Genomic DNA, 21841 nt, shown 5'->3' on the forward strand with positions numbered 1-21841 from the left:
TAGGGCGACGGCGAACGGTTGAAACGCGCTGGGCCACGGCTGGTTTCAGATAGATACTCGTCGATCTCACGTGGTCGTTGGCCAGGGAGAGGGCGAGGTGCGTCGACGGAGAAACCACGCAGTCCGAGTCTCTTGTATGGGCAGCGACGGTAAATGTGGTCGGCTTCTCCGCAGTGGTAGCACACCCTTATGAAAATTTCTATGTCCAGTCAAAAGACAGTCTGCGTCCCGAAGGAAACAGACTGCGTGCGTCCTGTGTGTTTCCTCTGTGTTGGAATTTCGCCACCGACTTTCTGCGTACTCCAAGTGTCCCGTGTGTTTCCGTCCTCCATGCGTCCAGTTTATCTCCCAAAGGCAACACAGACACCATACGGCCTTTGTGTGTCCCCTATATGTCTTGAAGGCAACAGACCGCATTCGTCCCTTGTGTGTCCCCTGTATTGAAATTTCGCCACCGACTTTCTGCGTCCTCCAAGAATCCTTTATGTTTCCGTCCTCTACGTATCCCACAAGCTTCCACCTTTTGAGTGACCTTTGCATGCTGTCAAATAACAGTGCCCCACAGCCAGCTGCATGTAGAAAATGTCAGCCAGCTCCACAGTCACTGTTTCATGCTGCAGCTGTTTCTGTAAGAGCAAGCTGACGAAAATCACATGAATCACACGACTCTTGCAAACCTGACTATTTTATTCAGGTTGGATCCATACGTGCTGCTGCCACCTGCCACACCAGGTGTCGCCTCATCTTTACCCCTCACAGGACGGGATAGCCACTGCCACGCTTGAACCTGAAATGACAAACACATTGATCGCATATGAAGGGGTTTAAACAAACACGTCTCAAACATTTGCTGGTTATGCTTATAAATATAAAGGAGTGTTCCCATACAAAACTGAACCAAGTATCCTGAAAGAGAAGGTATAACTTCTAGGTTGCAAAATTAGCCACAAAATTTAGACCACATAAATTAACTAATGAGCTTACGAACATCAAATATGACACACCGTTACATAGGCAACACAACCCAGAACTAAGTACTGTTTAGATTCATGGCCTCCTCATGACGGGCATTTATACAGCCTCGCAAGAACATTTGAGATGAGATTATTGCAGCAGCACTGTGGGAACAAAGCAATATGGGGGGGGGGGGGGGGGGGCAGGGAAGGCAACATAAAATTGCATGAACATGCTAAGACAGGCATTGATCAGTCGTCATCATGAGTAGTTGCTTGTGTCTACGCGTTCTTTGGAACCTATAAAGCCAGCAGTTTTATTGTGCATTTCGTTTACGAGACAGCACTTGCATTGTCTAGTTTGTTTGTCTGTGCTTGCTTACAAAAAGCAAAATGTACATCACCATGAACTGACCAACCTCTAGGTTGGCTCCTCACTTTTTATATTTCCTTGTGTCGATGGGTAGCAGACACGGGAACAGAAATAAAAAACAACCCTAGAAAAACGTGGTGGATCACACACTTGCACCCATCATTGCACGCGTGCCACGTGGTCGCTCATCCCAACAGATGTACAGTGCACGGAGTGACCCCCAAGCAGCGAAAGCTGGGCGTGGTCGCTCTGTACTTTGTGAAAATACAAGCTACTAGAAAAATTTGACAGATAGCACAAACAGTGCAGGTGCGCCAACTTTGCACCATGGCACCAATTTTTCAACGCACAACAGAAAACGCACCGGTATGTCAGTGACACCGTGGAGGAGAAATTCGAAGACAAACCAGGACATCAGTGACAGTGAAAGGGTTAAAGCGGTCGAATACAGCAAATTTAATTTCAGGGTTTATGCTTACCAGCAATGAGGAAAGCTACCGCAGTAACTTGAGCAGACTACTCTGTAACGTGCACTCAAATGCTAAAAACACACGAGCATTTTTGCATATGTTTGCACACAGAGCATTCATACTGTTCGGAAATAATGCAGGTTTTTCCTACTATAAACATCATAATATTGCCCCCAACCACGCCATTTGATTTGTTTACAAAATATTTTGTTACAAGCACCTGGCCACACCCTGCAATCTTATCCTTTTTTAAGGGAACCATCTTTTTCCCCTTTTTCCTTTGTATGCTGCACCAGCAGTCCTGTTTGATATGGAAAGGGTGTTGCTTTGCGATCCCTATCCTAGCTTTTCCTGTTTTTTATTGAAAATGTTCTCGATCTAAATGAATGAATGCAAAAGAAACCCTGCAGCATTCAATTCGCCAACGCTCATCCATGCACGTCCCTTTGCTGACTCCTTCGAGGTTTGTGTTTTTTTATGTTTACTGCGGAGCACAAGTTTCCTCCGATAATCTATATTTTTACAAAAACCCTGCATTATCCGTGGCTACATAACAATATTCCAAACAAAGTCTGATACACAAACCAGAACCCCCCACAGCTCTTTCTTCAATTGCTGAGTACCCTTCTACAATTGATTGATTGTAGGGTTTAACGCGCCGACGCAACGCAGGCGATGAGGTGCGCCGTAGTGGAGGGCTCCAGATTAATTTTGACCACCTGGGGATCTTTATCGTGCGCCGAAATCTCGTACACACAGGCGTTTTTGCTTTTCGCCTTCATCAGAAAAGCAGCCGCCGTGGCCGGGAATCGAACCCGCGACCTCGTGCTCAGCAGCGCAACGCCTTAGCCACTGAGCCACCGCGGCGGGTACCCTTCTACAATTAGGACCATCATTATATTTGCTAGAGTAAATAGCTGTTCGGGGGGGGGGGGGGGGGGGGGGCTACGATGGCCAGTGAGACTCATTACACTACATGAAACACAGTGGCAAAAAGGCATGCAATACACCCTTTTCACTGCTAGGCACAAGTTGCATCTAGGGCATTGAAGTGAATTCACCTAAATTCTACTTCTGGGTGCATGGAATTGTTTCACTCATGTAATGTAATCCATAATATGACTTTTGAGTAGAAGTCTAAAGATCTAGTTCATCTGTAATAGGCGGTAGAAGAAAAATCCCCACACACTGTCTGTGGGCACCACGCAACTACCAGTGAACAAGGGTGACAAAGTCGTTATTAATTAATTCATGGAGCAAGGAAGCAGCCCTGATGCGACAAAAAAAAATAAGAAAGGTACCAGGAAGTTTCTCACCCTCATCGGTTCCTTATTTTTTGCCCCATCTCTGCAATGTTCTTATGTCTTAATATCACTAAGGTACCACAAGAATGCCACAATGGTTTTCTATGTTTTCATGTTCTCTCAGCCTTCAAAATCGAGATTTTCATGCATTTGACAGCCGTAATGAACTCCACTTACAGGTCGTGCAGGATAGATAAAAACAGGAGGCAGCCAATTCTTCTGGTAGCTCACAACGTACATCCTCCATGTCAAACACCTGGCCCTGTAAAAAATGGAAGTTCAAGTAGTAAACAAGCCGTAAATATGCGGTATAATGCCGTGAAATACTCGCTCTGACAGGACATGACAGAATTTGTTTTTTGTAGGTGCAAAAAAGGCACCTTCAGTTCTTTCAAGCTAAAAAATAAGTACAGTGCTCACTGATTGAAACGCAACACTGCGAGCGCGTGGCTGCCAATACATGCAGCGCCATCCATGGACGCCGCTGTCGCTGACAGCGCACCGCTGTCGCTGCGGGGAACCACTGCCCTGCTTATTGGCAACCGGAAGCAGCAAGCTTATGGTCAAAACACTCTCATCCTCGTGGTATACCACAATGCAACACCTAGCTTCCACGGGCGTCCACTGGCGGCGCTGCATGTAGCGCAGGCCACGCGCTTGCAGTGTCGCGTTTCAATCCGTGAGCACTGTACATACATGACAATCCTTACAAGGCTTTCAGCCATACTTTAAAGGAACAGAAGCATCCTTACACTGAATTAATGTTAAACTAAGCCTATTAAATATCCCTAGGTGGTAGAAATCTGTGGCCCCAGATTTCCACTGTGCAAGCATATTCTCTGGTCCAGAGGGTGCGAAACGTGGTTACGGCTTTTAAAGGAGCCATGAACAGAAAACACAAGTTTGGTTCTTCAAAGGATTCCGTTGCTAGAATCACGCTGACACCATTTTTAACATAAACTCCACTCAAATAAGCTACAAATTAGGAACAAAGGAAATGGCCATGCGACCCACTAGCTCATTTCCCGCAACAGAACCTATGTCATACCAGCCAGCTCTGCAGTTAGCGGAGGGCGGCAACAGCAAACGCGAATTAGGCAGAGGCTATAAGCTTGCCGAACGAACCATTTGCGCTTAAATTTAGGGCACATTCTTTATACAGTAGTAAGAATGGTGGGACCAACAGTAAAGGTTAGGAAAGCACACGTAAGCATAGAAGTACCGATGCATACTGCTGTTGGTACTGCGCGCACTATGCTTGGTTTAGCTGCACAGGACTGCGGGGCTTTGGGGTTGTCTCGGACAACAATGGCCGATTGACACAAGCAACGGTGTCTTACGTGACCATATTTGTGGAGCGAGCACTATGTTTCACGAAACGATTATTTTCTCGCTGAACAAAAACAAGCCACGTTTAAATACGGTAAAAACAAAACAAAAGCAGAAAGCGGCTTGCCACGGTATGGTGGCACCATCTAGGTTAACTAACGGTAAAGAAGGTTTCCCGATCGGCTGCAGAGCGGTCGGTTCCTGTGATGTCATTGCAGACCCTGAAAATGCACGATTTAGCGGGAAAACCAAAATTTTAGCTTAAATTAATGAATTTCTCAGTGAATAAAGCATCGTTTGCATTTGGACAAGTGCTGGGGGCACCATACCACACGAAATCTTTCGAATAACACAAACTTGTATTTTGTCTTCATGGCGCCATTAAAATTCTCTCTGAGGCACATGGTGAACGTCTCAGCGTGCCAATACCTCCAAGGGGTAGGCAAGTTGAAATGCTGACGAAACGAAAAAACAGGATGGTGAAGGAGCACGGTGGCAAGCCCACGCCCTGTTGAATCTTTTTCGCACCGTGATTGTATCCCCATCACATGCATATTTGTAAGAATCAACACGTTTAACCCATGCTCAACATGTTACGGTCAACACAATTTATGCAAGCCAGCTACAAATAACTTCACACCACACAAGAATTTCTGTCTGATCATGACGATGCTGGATGAGCTTAGGAAGGTGGAAAAATTTCTTGCATTAAAACAGTGGAAGCTGCCCTGTGACTGCACCAGCAATGCAGGCTGGAACAGCATGTTTTCAAGCTGCGACGTCTAAACAATTATCTGGTCAAATGTTCACTGCCTAAAGACCTTGTGCATGTAGTACTACTTATAAAGTTGCTAGCAATGCTTAAATGTTGAAAATTCAACGTATATGCAACTCTTACGTATTATAACTACAAATGTAATGCAGCCTCCTTGCATTTCTTTACCCGTAAACGAAAACTACCCGTTAGAACAATGCTAAGCTGCCTACGTCCTGTAAAAAAATATACTGTGGGTCAACTGCCTCCTAAAAAAAAAAAAAAAAATCTGGGAGTGGGCGTTTTGTTTTACAACCATTACCGCAGTTTTCTTTTTTTTTTTTTTCATGCAACAAGCTTTAGCGTCGAATCCACCCAAGCCAAGCGGCGGCCGCTGGGCCGTCAGCATAATGTTTTCGTTGCCGGCAATGGCAAGGGGGTCGATCGCTCACACAGCATACTGGCCGCCGCTCCTGGAAGCTCATTATGACCGCGCCGACGCAGCCGGTAATTTACAATAAAAGAAGCGCGGCGAGCCGAACACCAAGGAATATACTCAACACGTTTAACAAAACAGCACTGCGGCAACGCGTAATAAAATTTTAACATGCACCACGACAATCACTTACGGCAGAACACGCAGCATTTTTCACACGTCGCGTCGACAGACTGGAACTTGCAGTAGAGACTCTTGATTCACGTAGGCACGCACAACTTGTCAGGTATTTTGTCAAATGGCGACCTCGATGTGCGTTTGCTACAGCAGCGCAGTACGGCGACGACACAGACGCTTTGCCAGCACTCACGATGTTTCAGGTGGCACAAGAGCACTAACACGTAATATTACGGCAGGAGGAGCACGTACTAATTCACGTAACACCAGCAAATCGAAAACAAACCACCAAAACCACGCACAACGAACAAACCACGTCTTTTCTTGCGCACCTACAACAATGACTGCATATATGCTAGCCTAGACTAGACTTATTACTACAGTTGGCTATCTAGCAGTCATAGAGTTTTAGCAGTTACTTTCTTTCTTGATCATCACCCCTGAAGCAAACTAGGCAGACGCCATTATAGTATTTTGTTAAAGTTGATAATAGCAAACATATATATAATGGCAGTATATTTTCTTGATGCGAGCAACGTCTTTTGTTGTCGTAAGTTGTTGCTACTCAAAAGCGAATAAAAATGGATTAACAAACGAAGTTATTATCATCGTCATCTACATCTAGATTGCCTGTTTTGTGTTTTGTTCAGCGTCCAAGCATTCACCATTCACTGTTTGTGGGCTTTTCACAAACAGAACGGCCGGATAAAAAAATTATTCCCCGCAGACATACGCAAACACACGCGCACACGCATATGCACACACACACACACACACACACACACACACACACACACACACACACACACACACACACACACACACACACACACACACACACACACACACACACACACCACACACACACACACGCGCGCGCGCACACGCACACGCACACGCACGCACGCACGCACGCACGCACGCACGCACGCACACAAAAGCACCGTGCGTCAAATCCACGCAGGCAAACAATTCACTCAAATGGAGGCTTAGCAAGACTATGTGAGCTCAAGTGTTTACACCTCGGTTTACAACCTGATCGTGTGCTGTTTTGGTGGCTTGGAGGTTAAGTACTCGCCTACTGATCCAAAGGGCGGAGGTTCGCAACCCGCTCGGTGACTTTTTTTTTTTTTTTAACCGTGCCTTAATTAAAGTTTTTCTGCCTTAGGTTATATTTTGACATTGTTGTTGCTCTTGTTGCTCTCGTCTGGCTGTGTCCCTTTTTTTTCTGTCGCAATATATTTCTACTGCAAGCTCTGCCCCAAAAAACAGTACACCGCTCAGCATTTAGTTGCAAGGATAAGCCATTTTACAACGACCCTGAAGGAAAGCACAGACTAGGACAATCGGAAGCCACTTTTTAGGTTGTTTTTGTTTTCATTGCTTCGTTTTCTATTCGGCTTTTTGTGTTCTTTTTACTTTTTCTGTTCTGTATATTCTTCTCCCTCCCACTTTTTTTTCGTAATGGGAGGGACGAGGCACTTCGAACAGCCTCGTTCAATATGTATCCTTCTTACGCCACTGTTTCATACAAACGTACCAGTTGGTAATATTAATTCTGCGAATTTATCAGACCTCACTAGCACGAAATAACGTATACAGTGCTGCAGAATTTCCGCAAACCATCGGCATTGTTTCTTACCATCTCTAGCCAAGCCAAAAAACTTAACCTTTCGAGTATAATTAAGGCTTACATGCTCGACTTTATGTTTACTTGAGGAAGCACAATCTTCAGAAAAAGAATGTAAGGCAACAAATAGTTATCCTTCCTCCCAGTGTCCTAGAGGCAACACAAAAGACATAAGTCAGTCTTTTGACTTCATTTTGCCTTCAGTACATACATAAGCAACAGCATTACGGCACACAGAAGAATTAAGACAGCAAATTCAAGTTCTCTCTTACAGCCTTTGTCCTAGAGGCAACACAGGGGAAACAGGCCAAAGTCTTTTGACTTCATTTTGCCTTGAGTACACACATGGGCAATAGCATTGCGGAACTCAGAAAGAGAAGAAAGCAAGTCATTTTTAAAGTTTTATACCTCTCATCCGAAATAAAATCTTCGTATAGAAATTTAAACTTTGTCTTTACCATAGTACATATAAAGGTAAAACATCATGGCTGTTTATCCGGCAGTCTATAAAAAGTACACAGCCTGTTTATGTCCTAGAGGTAACACAAAGGAAAAGTCAAAATAAAGGCCACACAGTCAACATGCAGGAGACACAAAGTAAACAGAAAGGAAAAGTTCATTTTCATAAGGGCAGAGGACGGTTATCGGGAGTTCGCCATACGTCCGTCTTCCTCGGCGTCTGGTTTCGGGCTACCGGGGGTCGGGCGGGTGACAGTGGGCGGCGGTACGGCGGGGCCTCTTGACGGCGTGTTGGAGCAGGGCGGGGTCGACGAACAGCCGCGGAGTATGTCATAGCTTGTGGCTCTCGAGGTACCTCGGATGGCGTAGAAGTTCCCAACGCTTGTTGCACTTCTTCTCTAATCACGTCGGTGAGGGAAGCGACTTGGGGCTGCGGCGGCGTTGGGAGAAGTTTCCACAGCTCCTCTCTCACTATTGCGCGGATAGTCTCGCGTAGGCTGTCGGCCGGGATCCGCGTGCTGCCAAAGTCGTTCGCATTGGCCGCGCCAACAAAGTTGCGGTCATACTGCTTAGCACGCATTTCGAGGGCTTTCTCAATGGTGCTGGCTTCGGTCACGAATTCGGCGACGGTTTTGGGCGGATTTCGGACAAGTCCAGCAAACAGTTCCTCCTTCACTCCGCGCATTAAGAAGCGCAACTTCTTTTCTTCCGTCATTTCGGGGTCCGCGCGGCGAAATAGCTGCTTCATCTCCTCAACGAAGATCACGACACCTTCGTTGGGGTGTTGCGTGCGCGTTTCCAACAAAAGGGCGGCTCTTTCTTTCCGCACGACGGTAGTGAAGGTCTTAGTAAACTCGCTTTTGAACTGAGCCCAGTTTGTCAAGGAGCTCTCGTGGGTCTCGAACCAAGTGCGAGCCGAATCTTCCAAGTAAAAGAAAACGTGCCGGAACGTTTCTGCGTCGTCCCACCTGTTGAATTTCCGGACGCGCTCCAGTTTCTCCAACCATTCTTCTGGGTCTTGTGCGGGGGCTCCTCGGAACGATGGCGGTTCCCGGGGCTGCTGCAGGACGATTGGCGACGTTGTTTCTTGCACCATGGTGTTGGTTGCAGCGTTCCTTTTCTTGGGCCCTTCTGGCATCAAACCGAACTCGGGCGGTAAATCTTGCAGGCGGGGGCTGGCTCTTGTTGGACTGGCTTGGCGGCTTTTCGAGGTTGTAGTGGGCATGAAGGGTGCGTACCCAGCACCTCCACCAGATGTCACGAAGCCAAGGACGATGCAGTTGTGTTGAAGGAGAAACAAGTTTATTGGAGCGAACTTGTGCTCCCCTAACAACTCAAAAGAATACAGAGGCGGCGAAGCAGCGGTCAACAAAGTGACTTGCACAGGCGAGTGTCGTCGAATCGAATGCCCCGGCGTCCGCACTGCAGGCCTTTTATCTTTCGGCGTGCGTGGTTCTCGAAACGTCGATTCGCATCGAGAACATGGTAGATCCAAGAAGATCATTCTGGGCCGTTCACGTTAGATCGGAACGCTCTCCCCATCACAACAGATAACGCATGCGGCACAGAAAGAAAGAATGGAACACGCGCTTCCCTTGGCGCAGAGATAACGCAGACCGGCGCAGCCGGGCGGTAAAAGCAAAACACAAATAAGCAAACCCAATGTATGGTTCGCGGCAATATAAATGAGTTTCCCGCTCTTATAAAAGTGCATATTGCCTGCAAAAACGTAAACGTATCACCAGTGTAAAAGTGAACGGTCAGGGCAAAAATGAAATTATGTATGACTGTTTATTCGAGAGTGAATTATTAAAACACTTTTGGGAAAATCCGGCATCGATCTCGTTTTCTATAGGCGCCACCTTTCCTAAAGGTTCAGGCCCCGCATGGTGAAAACACTTGAATAATAAACCATTTAAATTATTTGTTGGGCTCTTCGGCGTACATAATATCACTCTTGGTATGGAAAAGCCGTCTTACGCGCGTGACCTAAATTTCTGTTGCTGGATGGAATCACGAAGCCACTTAATTGGTAGCGTATGTACTGGTTGCGTGAACGGTTTCTGAAAAGGCCCACCTGCCCACTTCGGCAGTGCTCAATAGCAGACAACCAAAGCGCGCGCAGAGCTACCGCACCCCGTGACTAGTTACAAAGACATCACCCAAAGGCACAGACGCGGCAGATGTAGGCTTCCCGGCCCGCATGCGCAACTTAGCCGAATGCAGCAAACGGTCATGCGACGCACGCAAGCGGGGTCGCAAGCGCATCCCGTGCTTTTGCGCAAGATGTTTCCAGCAGAGCATCACACAAGTTTCACGCCCGTTTTCAAGACGATCCGAAAGCACTCTAGCACACATCCTTGGCGAGTCCACTAAGCTCAAGAACCCCCCACCATCCGTATGCCCCCCACCATCCGTATACCCCCCACTATCCCCAATCCCAACCATGTGCACCTATAGAGCGATGGGAGACCTTGTTGTCCAGCCCGGAGGACCTACCGACCCAGCTGGCGCTGGCGGCTTCCACCCCGTCTGGTGCCAGGTGCGTGCACTAACCTTTACGAAGGCTCCATAAAAGTTCATTTTCTCTCTCTCTCTCTCTCTCTCTCTCTCTCTCTCTCTCTCTCTCTCTCTCTCTCTCTCTCTCTCTCTCTCTCTGCTGTTGAATTAGTGATAGAAGATAGAGGAAGCCAATTTTTGCGAATGCGCTTCCTGATTTTCGAGGGAAGATGTTGTCTATTGACACAAGGGTAAACTGCGCTAAAGGTTAAGACAATTGGAAGAAACACATATGGTACTTAGGCTGCACTTCTGAGGATCGTATATCTCTTCGTTTCGTCTTAACTTCTCGCGCAGTTGACCATTCCTTTAGTACGAACCAACTAGCCTGACAAATTTTAATTCTCTCCACGTACTCTGCGAGAAATAGACGGCCAGGCGATGTTCATAAACACAGGAGATTCTTGGAGTAAATACGGCATCTGTTCTTTGTAGCGAATTCTAAAAAGCGTCAACTTCTCAACTTCAAGTCTCAACTTCTCAAGAATGATGAGAGAGTAAGGTGGGAGGGGGGGGGGGGGCGTGTTTTTCGAACCGGGACCTCAGAACTGTTAAGCCGGCCCTAGTTAGGCTTAGCGGAACCGGTAAAGCGCAGCTGAAACGATCCTTGCAAACACGACATGTGCAGCGAAATGGTGCCACGTGGCGTCGCTTAATAGGTCCCTCCATTCCTGGACAGTTTGCTCCCAGAAAGATGCAACAGAACCGAGCAAGACGTGCAACAGAAGCCGGTTGTAGCTTCCAGTGGGAGGCGTCGGACGGCGTGACAGCTGTTTGAATCACCGCAACAGGTTTCTGTTCTTCTGCTGTAACTCACCCCCACCCCCCACCCCCCCTCCCCCCCCACACACACGCACCCTAGAGCACTCACTCACACTTACCTTAGTGAAACGACTCTCACTTTTCTTTTTCTCACTGCCAGATCATGTTTCAGTGCCGCCCGATATTCCTTTACAGTCGAACCTCGTTATAGTGAACACTGACATAGCAAACTATCGGATATAGCGAACTAAATATGAACTTTCTTTGGTCACGCTTCATTTCAATGACAGCTATTATTTTTATAACGAAACGGGAACTTCGAGAGCCGCGCGATATCGGCTATAAGGAAGAAATATTTGGTGTCCGCGAGGCTCAAAACTCGACAGCTAGCATATTAAAAACAAAATAAAAAAAAGTGGGACAAAATAACCATTTTTTAGTAGCTTGAAAAACTGCACAAGCAGAAAAGGCCCTTTATTGCGTGGACACCGTGAAAAACTTCATTGAAAAAACTTCAGTGAAAAAAGCCACCATGCAGGCGAAGGCTACATTGTCCTTCAAGTAAACAAGAACGCGGGCCTGTTTTGCCGAACGAACTTTGTTCTGTCGTAATTAACGTTCTCATGTTCCGGTACATTCATTTCGAAATTCCACTGTAAGACAGGCAAGTATTACCGTGTTTATTGGGGATTCGAAGCCTAACAATGCATTTTTTATCTAGGATTGTTGCACGAGCCAGATTGTTGATTTATAGAGCCATTTTTTACCTCTACGGTTACAACAAATATCGGATATAAAGAACTAATTTACTGCCCCGGTACTGGTACCTCGTTATAACGGGGTTCGACGCGTATACCACAATTCTCGGTGCCATTCCAGCTTACTTATTAATTACAGCAACTTGTAATGTACCAATTAGATCGTCTCTGTTGCGCCTATGCGTGCACGGAGCGTCCACACGCCTCCGGGAAATACTCTTTTATTATTTTTTTTCGTCTTCTTTTTTCCAAGTTTTAGTACAGAAATAATTTAGGACATTTAAAAGTAAAATACACTCGATGTATATATCTATTTGTTGTTCGTGTATTTCTTCCTCGCGGCACCGTAACCACCGCAACTCATTGCGCATTGTAAATAACCAACGCGTCAATCTGTGTTCAGTTGTTTCGACACAAGCACAATTGTCGCAGTGCGGATTTGGCGTCGCTCCAAGGCGAAATAGGTAGCTATTTGTGTAGGCACAGTTCAGCCGTAGACGATGGTACATCGTTTCCAGGTTACGAGGAAGCTGTGTCGGGAGTCTCGACTTTAATTCTGGGTCAATAGTGTGCAAAAAGCAGCGAGTATTTTGTAAGTTGCTCCATAGACGGCTTCTTTCAGTCAGCGCAAAGTGGACACATTTTATTAGAATGTGCGGCCTACATGGAACCGAGATCCCACTTCCTTGAAAGCATGGAACGTCTAGAACAGGGACCAATTACTCTCAGAATTATTTTAGGACCATGGATTCGTCCGTCAAAGCAGCGCCAAGCTCTACGGAGTTTGTTCTCTTATTTAGATGAAATTGGCCTAATTTAAAAATTGTAAATTGTGGCCTAAGCTCAGAACAAAAATATGCAAGTCCGCTACCGCGCCAAGACCACGACAGTTTTTTTTTTTTTTCTGCCCAGCTCTTCCTTGGGCCTTTTCTTCCCACATCCCCAACCCACAGCAGAGAAGCATGTAGGCGTCTGTAAATGCCGGCAAACCTCTCTGCTTTTCCAATAAAGAGCCTTCTCTCTCTCTCTTCTCAATCTGTGTCACCGAGCGGCGGTAACTCTACGAATAATACAGTTACGAGCAGCCCTCAAGTACAACTCCTGTTGACGACTCCACGAACGGGATTTAGCCCTAGTGGGAGAATACGCATACTCATTAACTTGCGTACAATTACTACAAACACATTTCTATGTTAGCCAGGCTTATATGACATCTTGTGGTAAACTCAAAAAAGGTAGGTGTATGGAAAATGTTTGAAATACGCGCCATATGACTTTGTAACATTAACGTAAAACTCCAGCTTAGCAAAATAAGTTTTGTTAAAAATAAAACCAATTATTACATTATGTGCTTATTAGAAAATGGAAAATATAAAATAGAGAACATATTTTTGCGTTTCCGGTAGCGCTGGGATCAAACCGGAAGTGACGGGTCGGCAGCGGCGCTGGCGTGCGCGACAAGTGCCACGACGCCAGAGTTGATGTTTTGGGTCTAATAATATCGGAAAAGTGGCTCGTTACCTTCCCTAGCGCCCGACGACTGCGAGGACAAGATGCTGACAAAGTTTGAGACCAAGTCAGCCCGCGTCAAGGGGCTGAGCTTCCACCCGAAGAGGCCGTGGATACTGGCGAGCCTCCACAACGGTGTCATTCAGCTATGGGACTACCGAATGTGCACGCTGCTCGACAAGTTCGACGAGCACGATGGGCCCGTGAGGGGCATCTGTTTCCACAACCAGCAGCCGCTGTTTGTCTCTGGTGGCGACGACTATCAGATCAAGGTGAGGCGGCTTTTGCCCAACGCACGACGTGGACGTCAGCTGACGCCGGTCTTTTCCGAGGGGTGCGGTGCCCCCCACATGCTGGGGTTGCTAAAGTGAACTCGTACGCGTCTGTTGTAAACGTAAGGTCACACTAACCAAGCTTTACGCAAGTTCATTCACGTTTGTAAGTGCCGCACTCAAAGCAACATTCACCTGCAGTTGTCCGTCAATGCGAACCTCCAACCAGAAGTGCGTTGCTATAGGGCAACGTTTGAATTCGTATTGTGAGCATTGCGTGATGCCCCTGGCAGAAACAAACAAAAAATCAGTACAGGAATGAAGGCAAGCAAAAATTGCACGTGTTTTAGGTTACTGGCATTTTATAGTAGAAGTTTCAACTCTTTGGCTATGTGTGACAACGTGTAGTCAGCATTCCAGTAGTTTAGGAAGCAGCACGGTGTATTCTTGTATGTGGATGCTTACCGTTTTGTTTGTGACGAACAAAATATCAAAATTGATCTGTAAATCAAGCAGTTGTAGCTACTTCTCATCGAAATGGGTCGTCTATGTGCCTGAGTACACTGCAGCTCGTCAATGGCAAACACGCAAATATCTTGTGTACACTAAACGTACAATTACTAGGTTGTATAAGAACTATGAATGGTGGTCTACCAAATGGGACACTGAAAAACTTTTTGAGCGAGGGATATAATCTTGAAAAACCACAGGGACTTCATCAAAGCCATCTATGATGGATGTCTTTTTTTTATATGAACAGCAGAAAACGCTCACCGAAAAGCTTGTAATCTTTTCATCTAATTTTTTTTAACCCCCACCACCTTTCTTGCATTACCATAGTGTTTTTTGCATCATTGAGCTAAGGTCCCTAATATTGGGAAGCTTTTCTCATGCACTTCCAGGAAAGGACAGGCATCATCCTCTCATCTGCACGCACTCTTGCCTCGCTGCGTCAGCATTGGCGCTTTCAGTTAATTACCATGATTGGCTGATGCATGCTTACATGCTGTCATGTTTGTCAAAGTTCCTTATGATACACCTTGTCACAAGACATGAAGCGGTGTGAGGTTTTCAAAAGACTCGTACAGGCTGCCTGAGTTCACCTTTCCATTCAGTCACCCCCGGTGCATGTTGAAGTGTTTCGTGATTACAGATTGTCCACCATTTTCTAATTATGCCTTTTGAAGAGGCTAAAAGGACCAAATTTCACGCACACTTGCGAGTCTGTCATTGTTTTCTATTTGCAGTGTATTGCCAACATTAACAAATGTATCTTTTTAGTAACTCAGTGGGCATGGCTCAATGAAATAGGTGGCCCTGCAAAGGCCTGCATAGTTTCTAACTAGAGCACTGCACAGGCCTGATTTTAAGGCCCTAGCCCACTTTGCGAAGCCTGAGTCCGACCCGGGCCCGTAACACCTAGCCCGGGCCCGGCCTGGGCATTCATAAGTGAGCCTGGCCTGGGCTCGGCCCGGGCCCGGTCATTCATTTTTTGGTCTAGGGAGGGCCCGCGCGTGTGTGACCAGGACCGGTCTTTGACGCTGACGAAAATTTGTTTATTATATTTGGTTCAGTGTCTTCGTAGCAGGCGATCAGACGGAGCATTCAGTCTGTACAAGCACGTGATGAACTGAAACTCAAAAAATAAGGTTTTAAAAGTGCACATAGTTTAGCTTTCACCATCTGCAGTTCACACCACATTGGCGTAATAATAGCTCGTATTCTTACGCGAGAGACACCATCACCTTTGATGACCAGACTCTTGGAAACTCCACGTGGTTGTCTCGGCCACAAGTTGGTATTACTGCAATTTTTTTATCCTCGTTTGAGTCCACGAGTATGTACGTGCGTTGAAATATTTCACCTGCAGTGGCTGTTAAGCAGTGGTGTTTCTCTAGCATGCGAGTTTGATTCCCGGCCACGACAGCCGCATTTTGATTGGTGCGACATCTAAAACACGTGTACATTGACATAGGTCCGCAGCTCCAGGTTGTCTGAACTAATTCCTTCCCCGCTAGGGCATTCCTTGTAATCGTATCTTTGGTATGTTATACACCAAAATATAAAATCTTGATGCAGTACATGAAATGTCATTAAAATTATAGTATAGCGACCATCAGACCTAGCAAAACACGTTTTTAAAACAATGCATACAACTAACATCAAGAAGCGCGCAAAAATAAACTAAAAATATTCATTTTAATGCTCTTTTCTACACTTCACGTCGGACCTATTAACGGCCGTGCCTATGAATTCAAGCCCGAGCCCGGCCTGAGCTCGCCGAAAATCGACTTCGGGCGGTCCGGGCTTGTGGGCCGAGTTGGGCCCAGGCTTTTGGGCCGGCCCGGGCCCGTGCAGTGCTCTACTTCCAACTATGTTTGGTTAGTCATGTTCAGTTTAGTTTAACTATGTTTAGTCACAGCTGAGTTCAAAAGCGGGAAATGATGTCCTTATAGAACACTTGTTTCATAAGCTCCTAAAAACCTTTCTGAAACAACTAACATGCGTTGAGTTCACTGTTGTTGTAATGTAGCTCAACTACTTTACAATAACTCAAAAACTGTGCCCGAGCACACTAATGTATGGCTTATCTTCCAGCAGCATGTTCTCCGCCAAAAATTACGACCTGAGTAGTAGTACTTGGCATAGTAGCACGGGACACATGGAAGTGACAATGCCGGCAATGCATTTCCACTCTCAGCTTAAGCTCAGTGTGCCGAGAAATTAGCTATTTTTGAGGTGTGAAATGTACGTGCGATGCGTAAAGCAAGGCCTTGGCAGCGAATGGTGGAGTGTCCGATTCGCGGCAAGGCTGCCATGTGGCCGCTCCTCTATTCCTTGAAATTTCGCTCGCGGCTGTATTTAGTTCGTTCGTGATGGGCATTGGTAGGACCATTTTTTGCCAACTGCATTTTTAAAGGGGCTATATCTGCGCACGTATGTGGATATTCCTGGCAAGCGTGGTATTCCTGGTGGCTCTGGGTCGATGTTTGTGCGAGGGTCTTTGTCTTGGGGCCCTCATGCTGTCGTGCTCATCTACTCCTTCTGTCGACCCAGGTGTGGAACTACAAGCAGCGGCGCTGCATGTTCACGCTGCTGGGCCACCTGGACTACATCCGGACGACGACGTTCCACCACGAGTACCCCTGGATCCTGAGCGCCTCGGACGACCAGACCATCCGCGTCTGGAACTGGCAGTCGCGCACCTGCATCTGCGTCCTGACGGGCCACACGCACTACGTCATGTGCGCCCAGTTCCACCCCTCCGAGGACCTCATGGTGTCCGCCTCGCTCGACCAGACCATCCGGGTCTGGGACCTGGCAGGTTTGCGCAAAAAGAACGTCGCCCCGGGCCCCGGTGGACTCGACGACCACCTCAAGAACCCGGGCCACACCGACCTGTTCGGCACCTCGGACGCTGTCGTGCGCCACTTTCTTGACGGTACGTCCTGTCTTGACCTGGCGGTTTACTTGAATTCTTTGGTTTCTTTCCTGCCCAAATAATTGGGTGTTGTAATTGGGTGACAAACTATTCCGCGTAAGTCATTTTTTTCTTCTTGGGCATGTTTTTGAAATGTTTTTCTACAAAATGTGTATTCTAATTTTTTTCTACTACCGGTGGTTTGTTATACACAACTCCCTTTTTTTATCATTTTCTTCGACAACTGGACAAAAATTTTGATTTTGATATTTATTTTCGCAACTATGATGTATGAAAACATTTAAAAACTGGTGTTATTGGAAAGGCTGTTAAATAATCTGCACTTTGTGTTCCTGTAATTAGTGCCTAACCAAGTTTTTGAGCAGAAAAAAAAATGTTTTCTTGGACCCCTAAAAATTGGTCAATTTTCCTGCAGTCAGAAAAGAGTTAAAGTAGCCATGAAGACGTAATTCAAGTTTTTTTTTTTTTTTTTTAAACCGGCTGTGTCCCAATAACAGTCTAATAACGGTGCCAATTTTACTTCAATCATCAACCGATGAAGCAGGATTGACTCCCCGGCCACTTTCTGGTGAGGTTGTCGTGATGTCTCGGAATCTTGTTCCTGCGATTAGCGGCCATCGACCAACACCTACACCAAGAAACAGGACTGGGCAGTCGTTGTGGGGCCCCTAATTTCGTTTGACAGTGTCACTGAAATGCTGTAATGCGGAACACACGTTTTTACTCAAATATGCCCTCAGTGCTGGCCTCTATTGTGTCACTGTAGCGCGAACTGTGAAAGGTTTTCAATATTGCTCGCATTTTTCTGGTTAACATAACTTCTTTCAAGGCTGGAATGGTGCAAGCGAGTACCAAAGGATGGTTATTTCAAATTGAACCAGGTTGTATTTTGAAAAAAGCGTTTCACATTGAAACGTAGGGTGGATAATATATACCAGTCAACATTTGTAGTTCCCGGGTCATTGTGCGATCGAATTTGAGTAGGTGGCATGAGAGCCCCTGTACAGTCTCTCTGTGTCTCAGGCCACGAACGGGGCGTGAACTGGGCCGCCTTCCACCCGACCGCACCCCTTGTGGTCTCCGGTGCTGACGACCGTCAGGTGAAGCTTTGGCGCATGAACGAGTCCAAGGCCTGGGAGGTGGACACCTGCCGTGGCCACTACAACAACGTCTCCTGCGTCATATTCCACCCACGGTCAGTCGGGCTTGGTTGGTTGACTGTGTGAGCCAGCGCACCGCCATGTTTGCCACGTGCAATTTCTTAATTTTGGTGTAATGAGGCTGTAAAGTGTATAAATGAGTGGCGTCACAGATTGTCAATGGGGAAATTATTGGCATAGCTTGTCGAAATGCGTTTTAATGCATAAGCATTCTTTCGCTATTCTTTCCTTTCTAGCATTCTTTGTAGACTTCCCCCTAGAGCTGTGCACGGGCCGAAAATTTGGGCCCGAGCCCAGCCCGGGCCCGGTGCTCATAACAGTAGGCCCGGCCCAACCCGACAAAAAAGGCCGACGGGCCGGCCCGGGCCGGCCCGAGACCTCAACCTTATGGCCCGGGCCCGGCCTGCCCGGCTGCGTGTTTCTAGCCCAAATACCCTAGGGGCCCGTGCCTGATTGGGGCACGTTTGGAAGCGAAAACTACCTAAAGGCGGTAAAATGCATCGTAAGGGAAATGATAACAGGCCAAACCAACATCAAACGGGCAAAACAACCCCAATTAAACATAACAATCATGCACATATCCCTACCGCAGCTGTCCTTCGCTCAGCTACATACGCAAAAATTGAAACCGACATAAAAGTGACCGAACCGCCCAACCTAAAAAAAAAAAAGATGAACCAGAAACCCGCCAACCACGGACAACCTCATGGTAATATTGAAAAATATTCAAGAAAAGTAGCCGAAACCAAAATGGCCCAAACCACTGAAAAGTAAAAAAAAAAAAGAGCTGAAGCTCACCTAAAGGGAACAAACCCACCCGGCATTTTATGTAGAACTTCATAGTGCCATATGTGAATTAAAACAAGCAATTAAAAATAGAATGGCACCTTGGGCAATTGAACCTGATTCTTGCGATTGCTATCCAGAAATGGAACCTGTATGCCAGGGGACCAGCAGGTTTGTGTTTGTTTAAACAGGGTGTCTACTTGCTTTGTTGATTCGTACGTATACGTTTCCTTTTCTCAAGAGTATATAGGGCTGTTGGTCTAGGTCCCTTCTTTTTATCGAGACACAAAGTACACGCGCGCATTTATGCACATTTTATCGTTGCCGCTTCACTACATTCTATACCAACACATATCGCTTATCTATAAAGTTTCAATCATATTAAGTATTTCTGTTTAGGCAGCTGTTGGCGCATTTAAACCACTGTACTCCCCTGTTGCGCTTTTCCTTTCGTCTTCGTCTGCCGGCCACGGCGCCCGAGGGCACAGGTCACCTCCTGCCACCAGCTACGCTCGCCAAAGTTTCCCCGCCGAAACAAAAAGCAAAGCTAAAGTTGAATTGTCACCTCAGTCTTTGACAGCTTCACTTTTGTTGGCTCAGAGAAGGAAACGCAACTCCGAATAGGGCACTGCTACAGAAAACAGATGGAGACGCAGGTTTCCCTACCAGTGTTTCCAGTTCAAAGTGTTCCATCTTGAAAATTTGTTTTCGCCCGAACTTAGAGGTGGAAACTAGTCACGCTGAATTGTCATTCGTTGCACTTCCCTAGGTGGTGTGTCGCTGAGCCGCATGTGTTGCTCAGTTCATCCCAAGACATGCAGTTGCAGATCTCTCACACTTACCGGTTTGCCATATGCCCGCATGTGCCTCAGGGCCTAACGATAAGTCCCGTGGAATGTAAACAGAAACCTGACCTGTGCTTTTACCGTGTCAGCAACATGTGGTTTCTGTTATATCAAAGAAAACCTAGCTATTGCTTCACTGTGCCGGCTCGGCCCGGGCCCGGGTGCAAAGTAAGCGGGGTGGCCCCGAGCCCAGCCCTCGGGCTTTTGGGTAAGCCCGAGCCCGTGCACACCTCTACTTCCCCCAGTAATCTCGTTCTGTAATGTGCAGCCCAATGTACTCTATTGGTATACACAGGCTGAGTTGGGAATTTAATAAAAGGTCATACGGCTTTCACGAATTTATAAAGACAACTTTTTACGTGTGTTATAGAATCAGTGCACATCAATGCACGACATGGCATTAATAGGCAACTATGCAGGGAAGGCGTGCTTTTGCTTGTTGAATAGCAAATCACTGGGAATCTGGCGCTATTTAGGTCTTATTTTCATAACTCTGTTTTTAATTGATTCATGTGTTTCTTAAGCTTCTCTTTCAGGCTGCCTTATTTTTACAGCATACTATTTGTTACCCAGGGGTGCTTGTGCTGTAGAATCCTTTAAGATCTCTTCCTCGATGCATGCGTTTGACGTGCATACAGTGGGTAACAAAATCCTTTGACACAGTTCAGATTGTAGAAAAAGTGTTGTCAAAATAATGAAAAACAAATTTGGCAGCTAGCTTAACATGTAAAGCTTGGTCATGTACAGCGGAGGCCAAAAGTTTGCAGACACAATTTCGACGGCAACTTCTCTGGTGCCTTGCGGTTTATCTCCTGATACGCGTATGGGGATGATGCTTCGAGGGATGATGCTTTGAGTACGAGTACAAATCATGTGCTGGGCCATTCGACGGCAGAAATAAACTTTGAATGTGGAAATCGCGTCTTCGAAACTTTGGTCTTCGGTTGACTGCAGGATACAGCTTCTGTCTGTTGGCTCCTGTTAGTCCTAAGCAAAGTCGCACTGAGGAGGCTGGGGAGTGAACGTTGACTGGCTTGGCACGCTGGCTCTGCCCCAGGCAAGAGCTGATCCTGAGCAACTCGGAGGACAAGAGCATCCGCGTGTGGGACATGTCCAAGCGCACCTGCCTGCACACCTTCCGCCGCGAGCACGACCGCTTCTGGATCCTGGCCAGCCACCCGACGCTCAACCTGTTTGCGGCCGGACACGACTCGGGTGGGTGGGTCGGTCGGCCCCGGCCTCTTCGTTTTCTTTCTTCTTGATCCGAAAAGAGAGGCCGGGCTAGGAATGGTTGTTCTTGAGCATTGTACCGACACAAAAACGAGTCTGTTATGAAGACAACCCTTTCGAAAAAACACTGGTGCACTCAGAGGAACTTTCTTTTTTTCTTTTTTGATGAAACTGAACTCGGGCACAAGCAAAATCTTCAATTTCCTTGATAATTCACTTGGGTTCGGGATTCAAGCCTACATAGGCTGTGGTTTATATTGTGCTACATTGTTGGTAATAATTGCCACCAGGTGGTCTGGGGTGGAAATCGAATTTGCCACGGAGCAGTTATATCTGCTGTAAAGAGAGTTGCCATATGTGGGCAAAGATCAGCCTATTTCAGCTGAATTAGAACTTTTCCTTTCTTCTTTTCTTTTACCAAAATATGACAAAGGGAGCACTGCATAGCAAAGCCAGTTGAACGCACCATGTAGCTGAGAAATTTATCCTAGGTTGACCAGTGGGATTTGCCAGTACGCCCATGCAGAACATGCATCACTTCTTAAAATTTTTTCACATTTTACTTTCTGCATCTGCAACTCTGGATACTTGTTTCTTTTTGGTTTTTTTTTTTTATTATTATTATTTGGAGGA

The 21841-nt window shown here is 46.5% G+C and overlaps 1 protein-coding gene and 1 long non-coding RNA gene across 2 annotated transcripts in view; one reads left to right on the forward strand and one right to left on the reverse strand.

Moving 5' to 3' along the window:
- Positions 1–225: 225 nt before the first annotated feature.
- Positions 226–6136, reverse strand: LOC144163371 (uncharacterized). The gene is made up of 3 exons (XR_013320894.1): positions 5813–6136; positions 3278–3362; positions 226–787 (listed from the first exon to the last, which is right to left on the reverse strand). It is a non-coding gene; the product is annotated as an uncharacterized LOC144163371 (long non-coding RNA).
- Positions 6137–13383: 7247 nt separating this feature from the next.
- Positions 13384–21841, forward strand: part of LOC144163367 (coatomer subunit alpha-like) — a 33494-nt gene continuing 25036 nt past the window's right edge. Inside the window, exons 1-4 of the mRNA XM_077694324.1 lie at positions 13384–13745; positions 16803–17187; positions 18211–18382; positions 21036–21193. Of these exons, the coding sequence (XP_077550450.1) occupies positions 13518–13745; positions 16803–17187; positions 18211–18382; positions 21036–21193 (943 nt within the window). The 5' untranslated portion in view covers positions 13384–13517. The remainder of the gene's footprint in view (positions 13746–16802; positions 17188–18210; positions 18383–21035; positions 21194–21841) is intronic.

The sequence above is a fragment of the Haemaphysalis longicornis genome, unplaced genomic scaffold (assembly GCF_048455015.1).
Source record: "Haemaphysalis longicornis isolate Haplotype H1 unplaced genomic scaffold, Haemaphysalis longicornis Haplotype H1 scaffold_12, whole genome shotgun sequence".
Taxonomy (NCBI): domain Eukaryota; kingdom Metazoa; phylum Arthropoda; class Arachnida; order Ixodida; family Ixodidae; genus Haemaphysalis; species Haemaphysalis longicornis.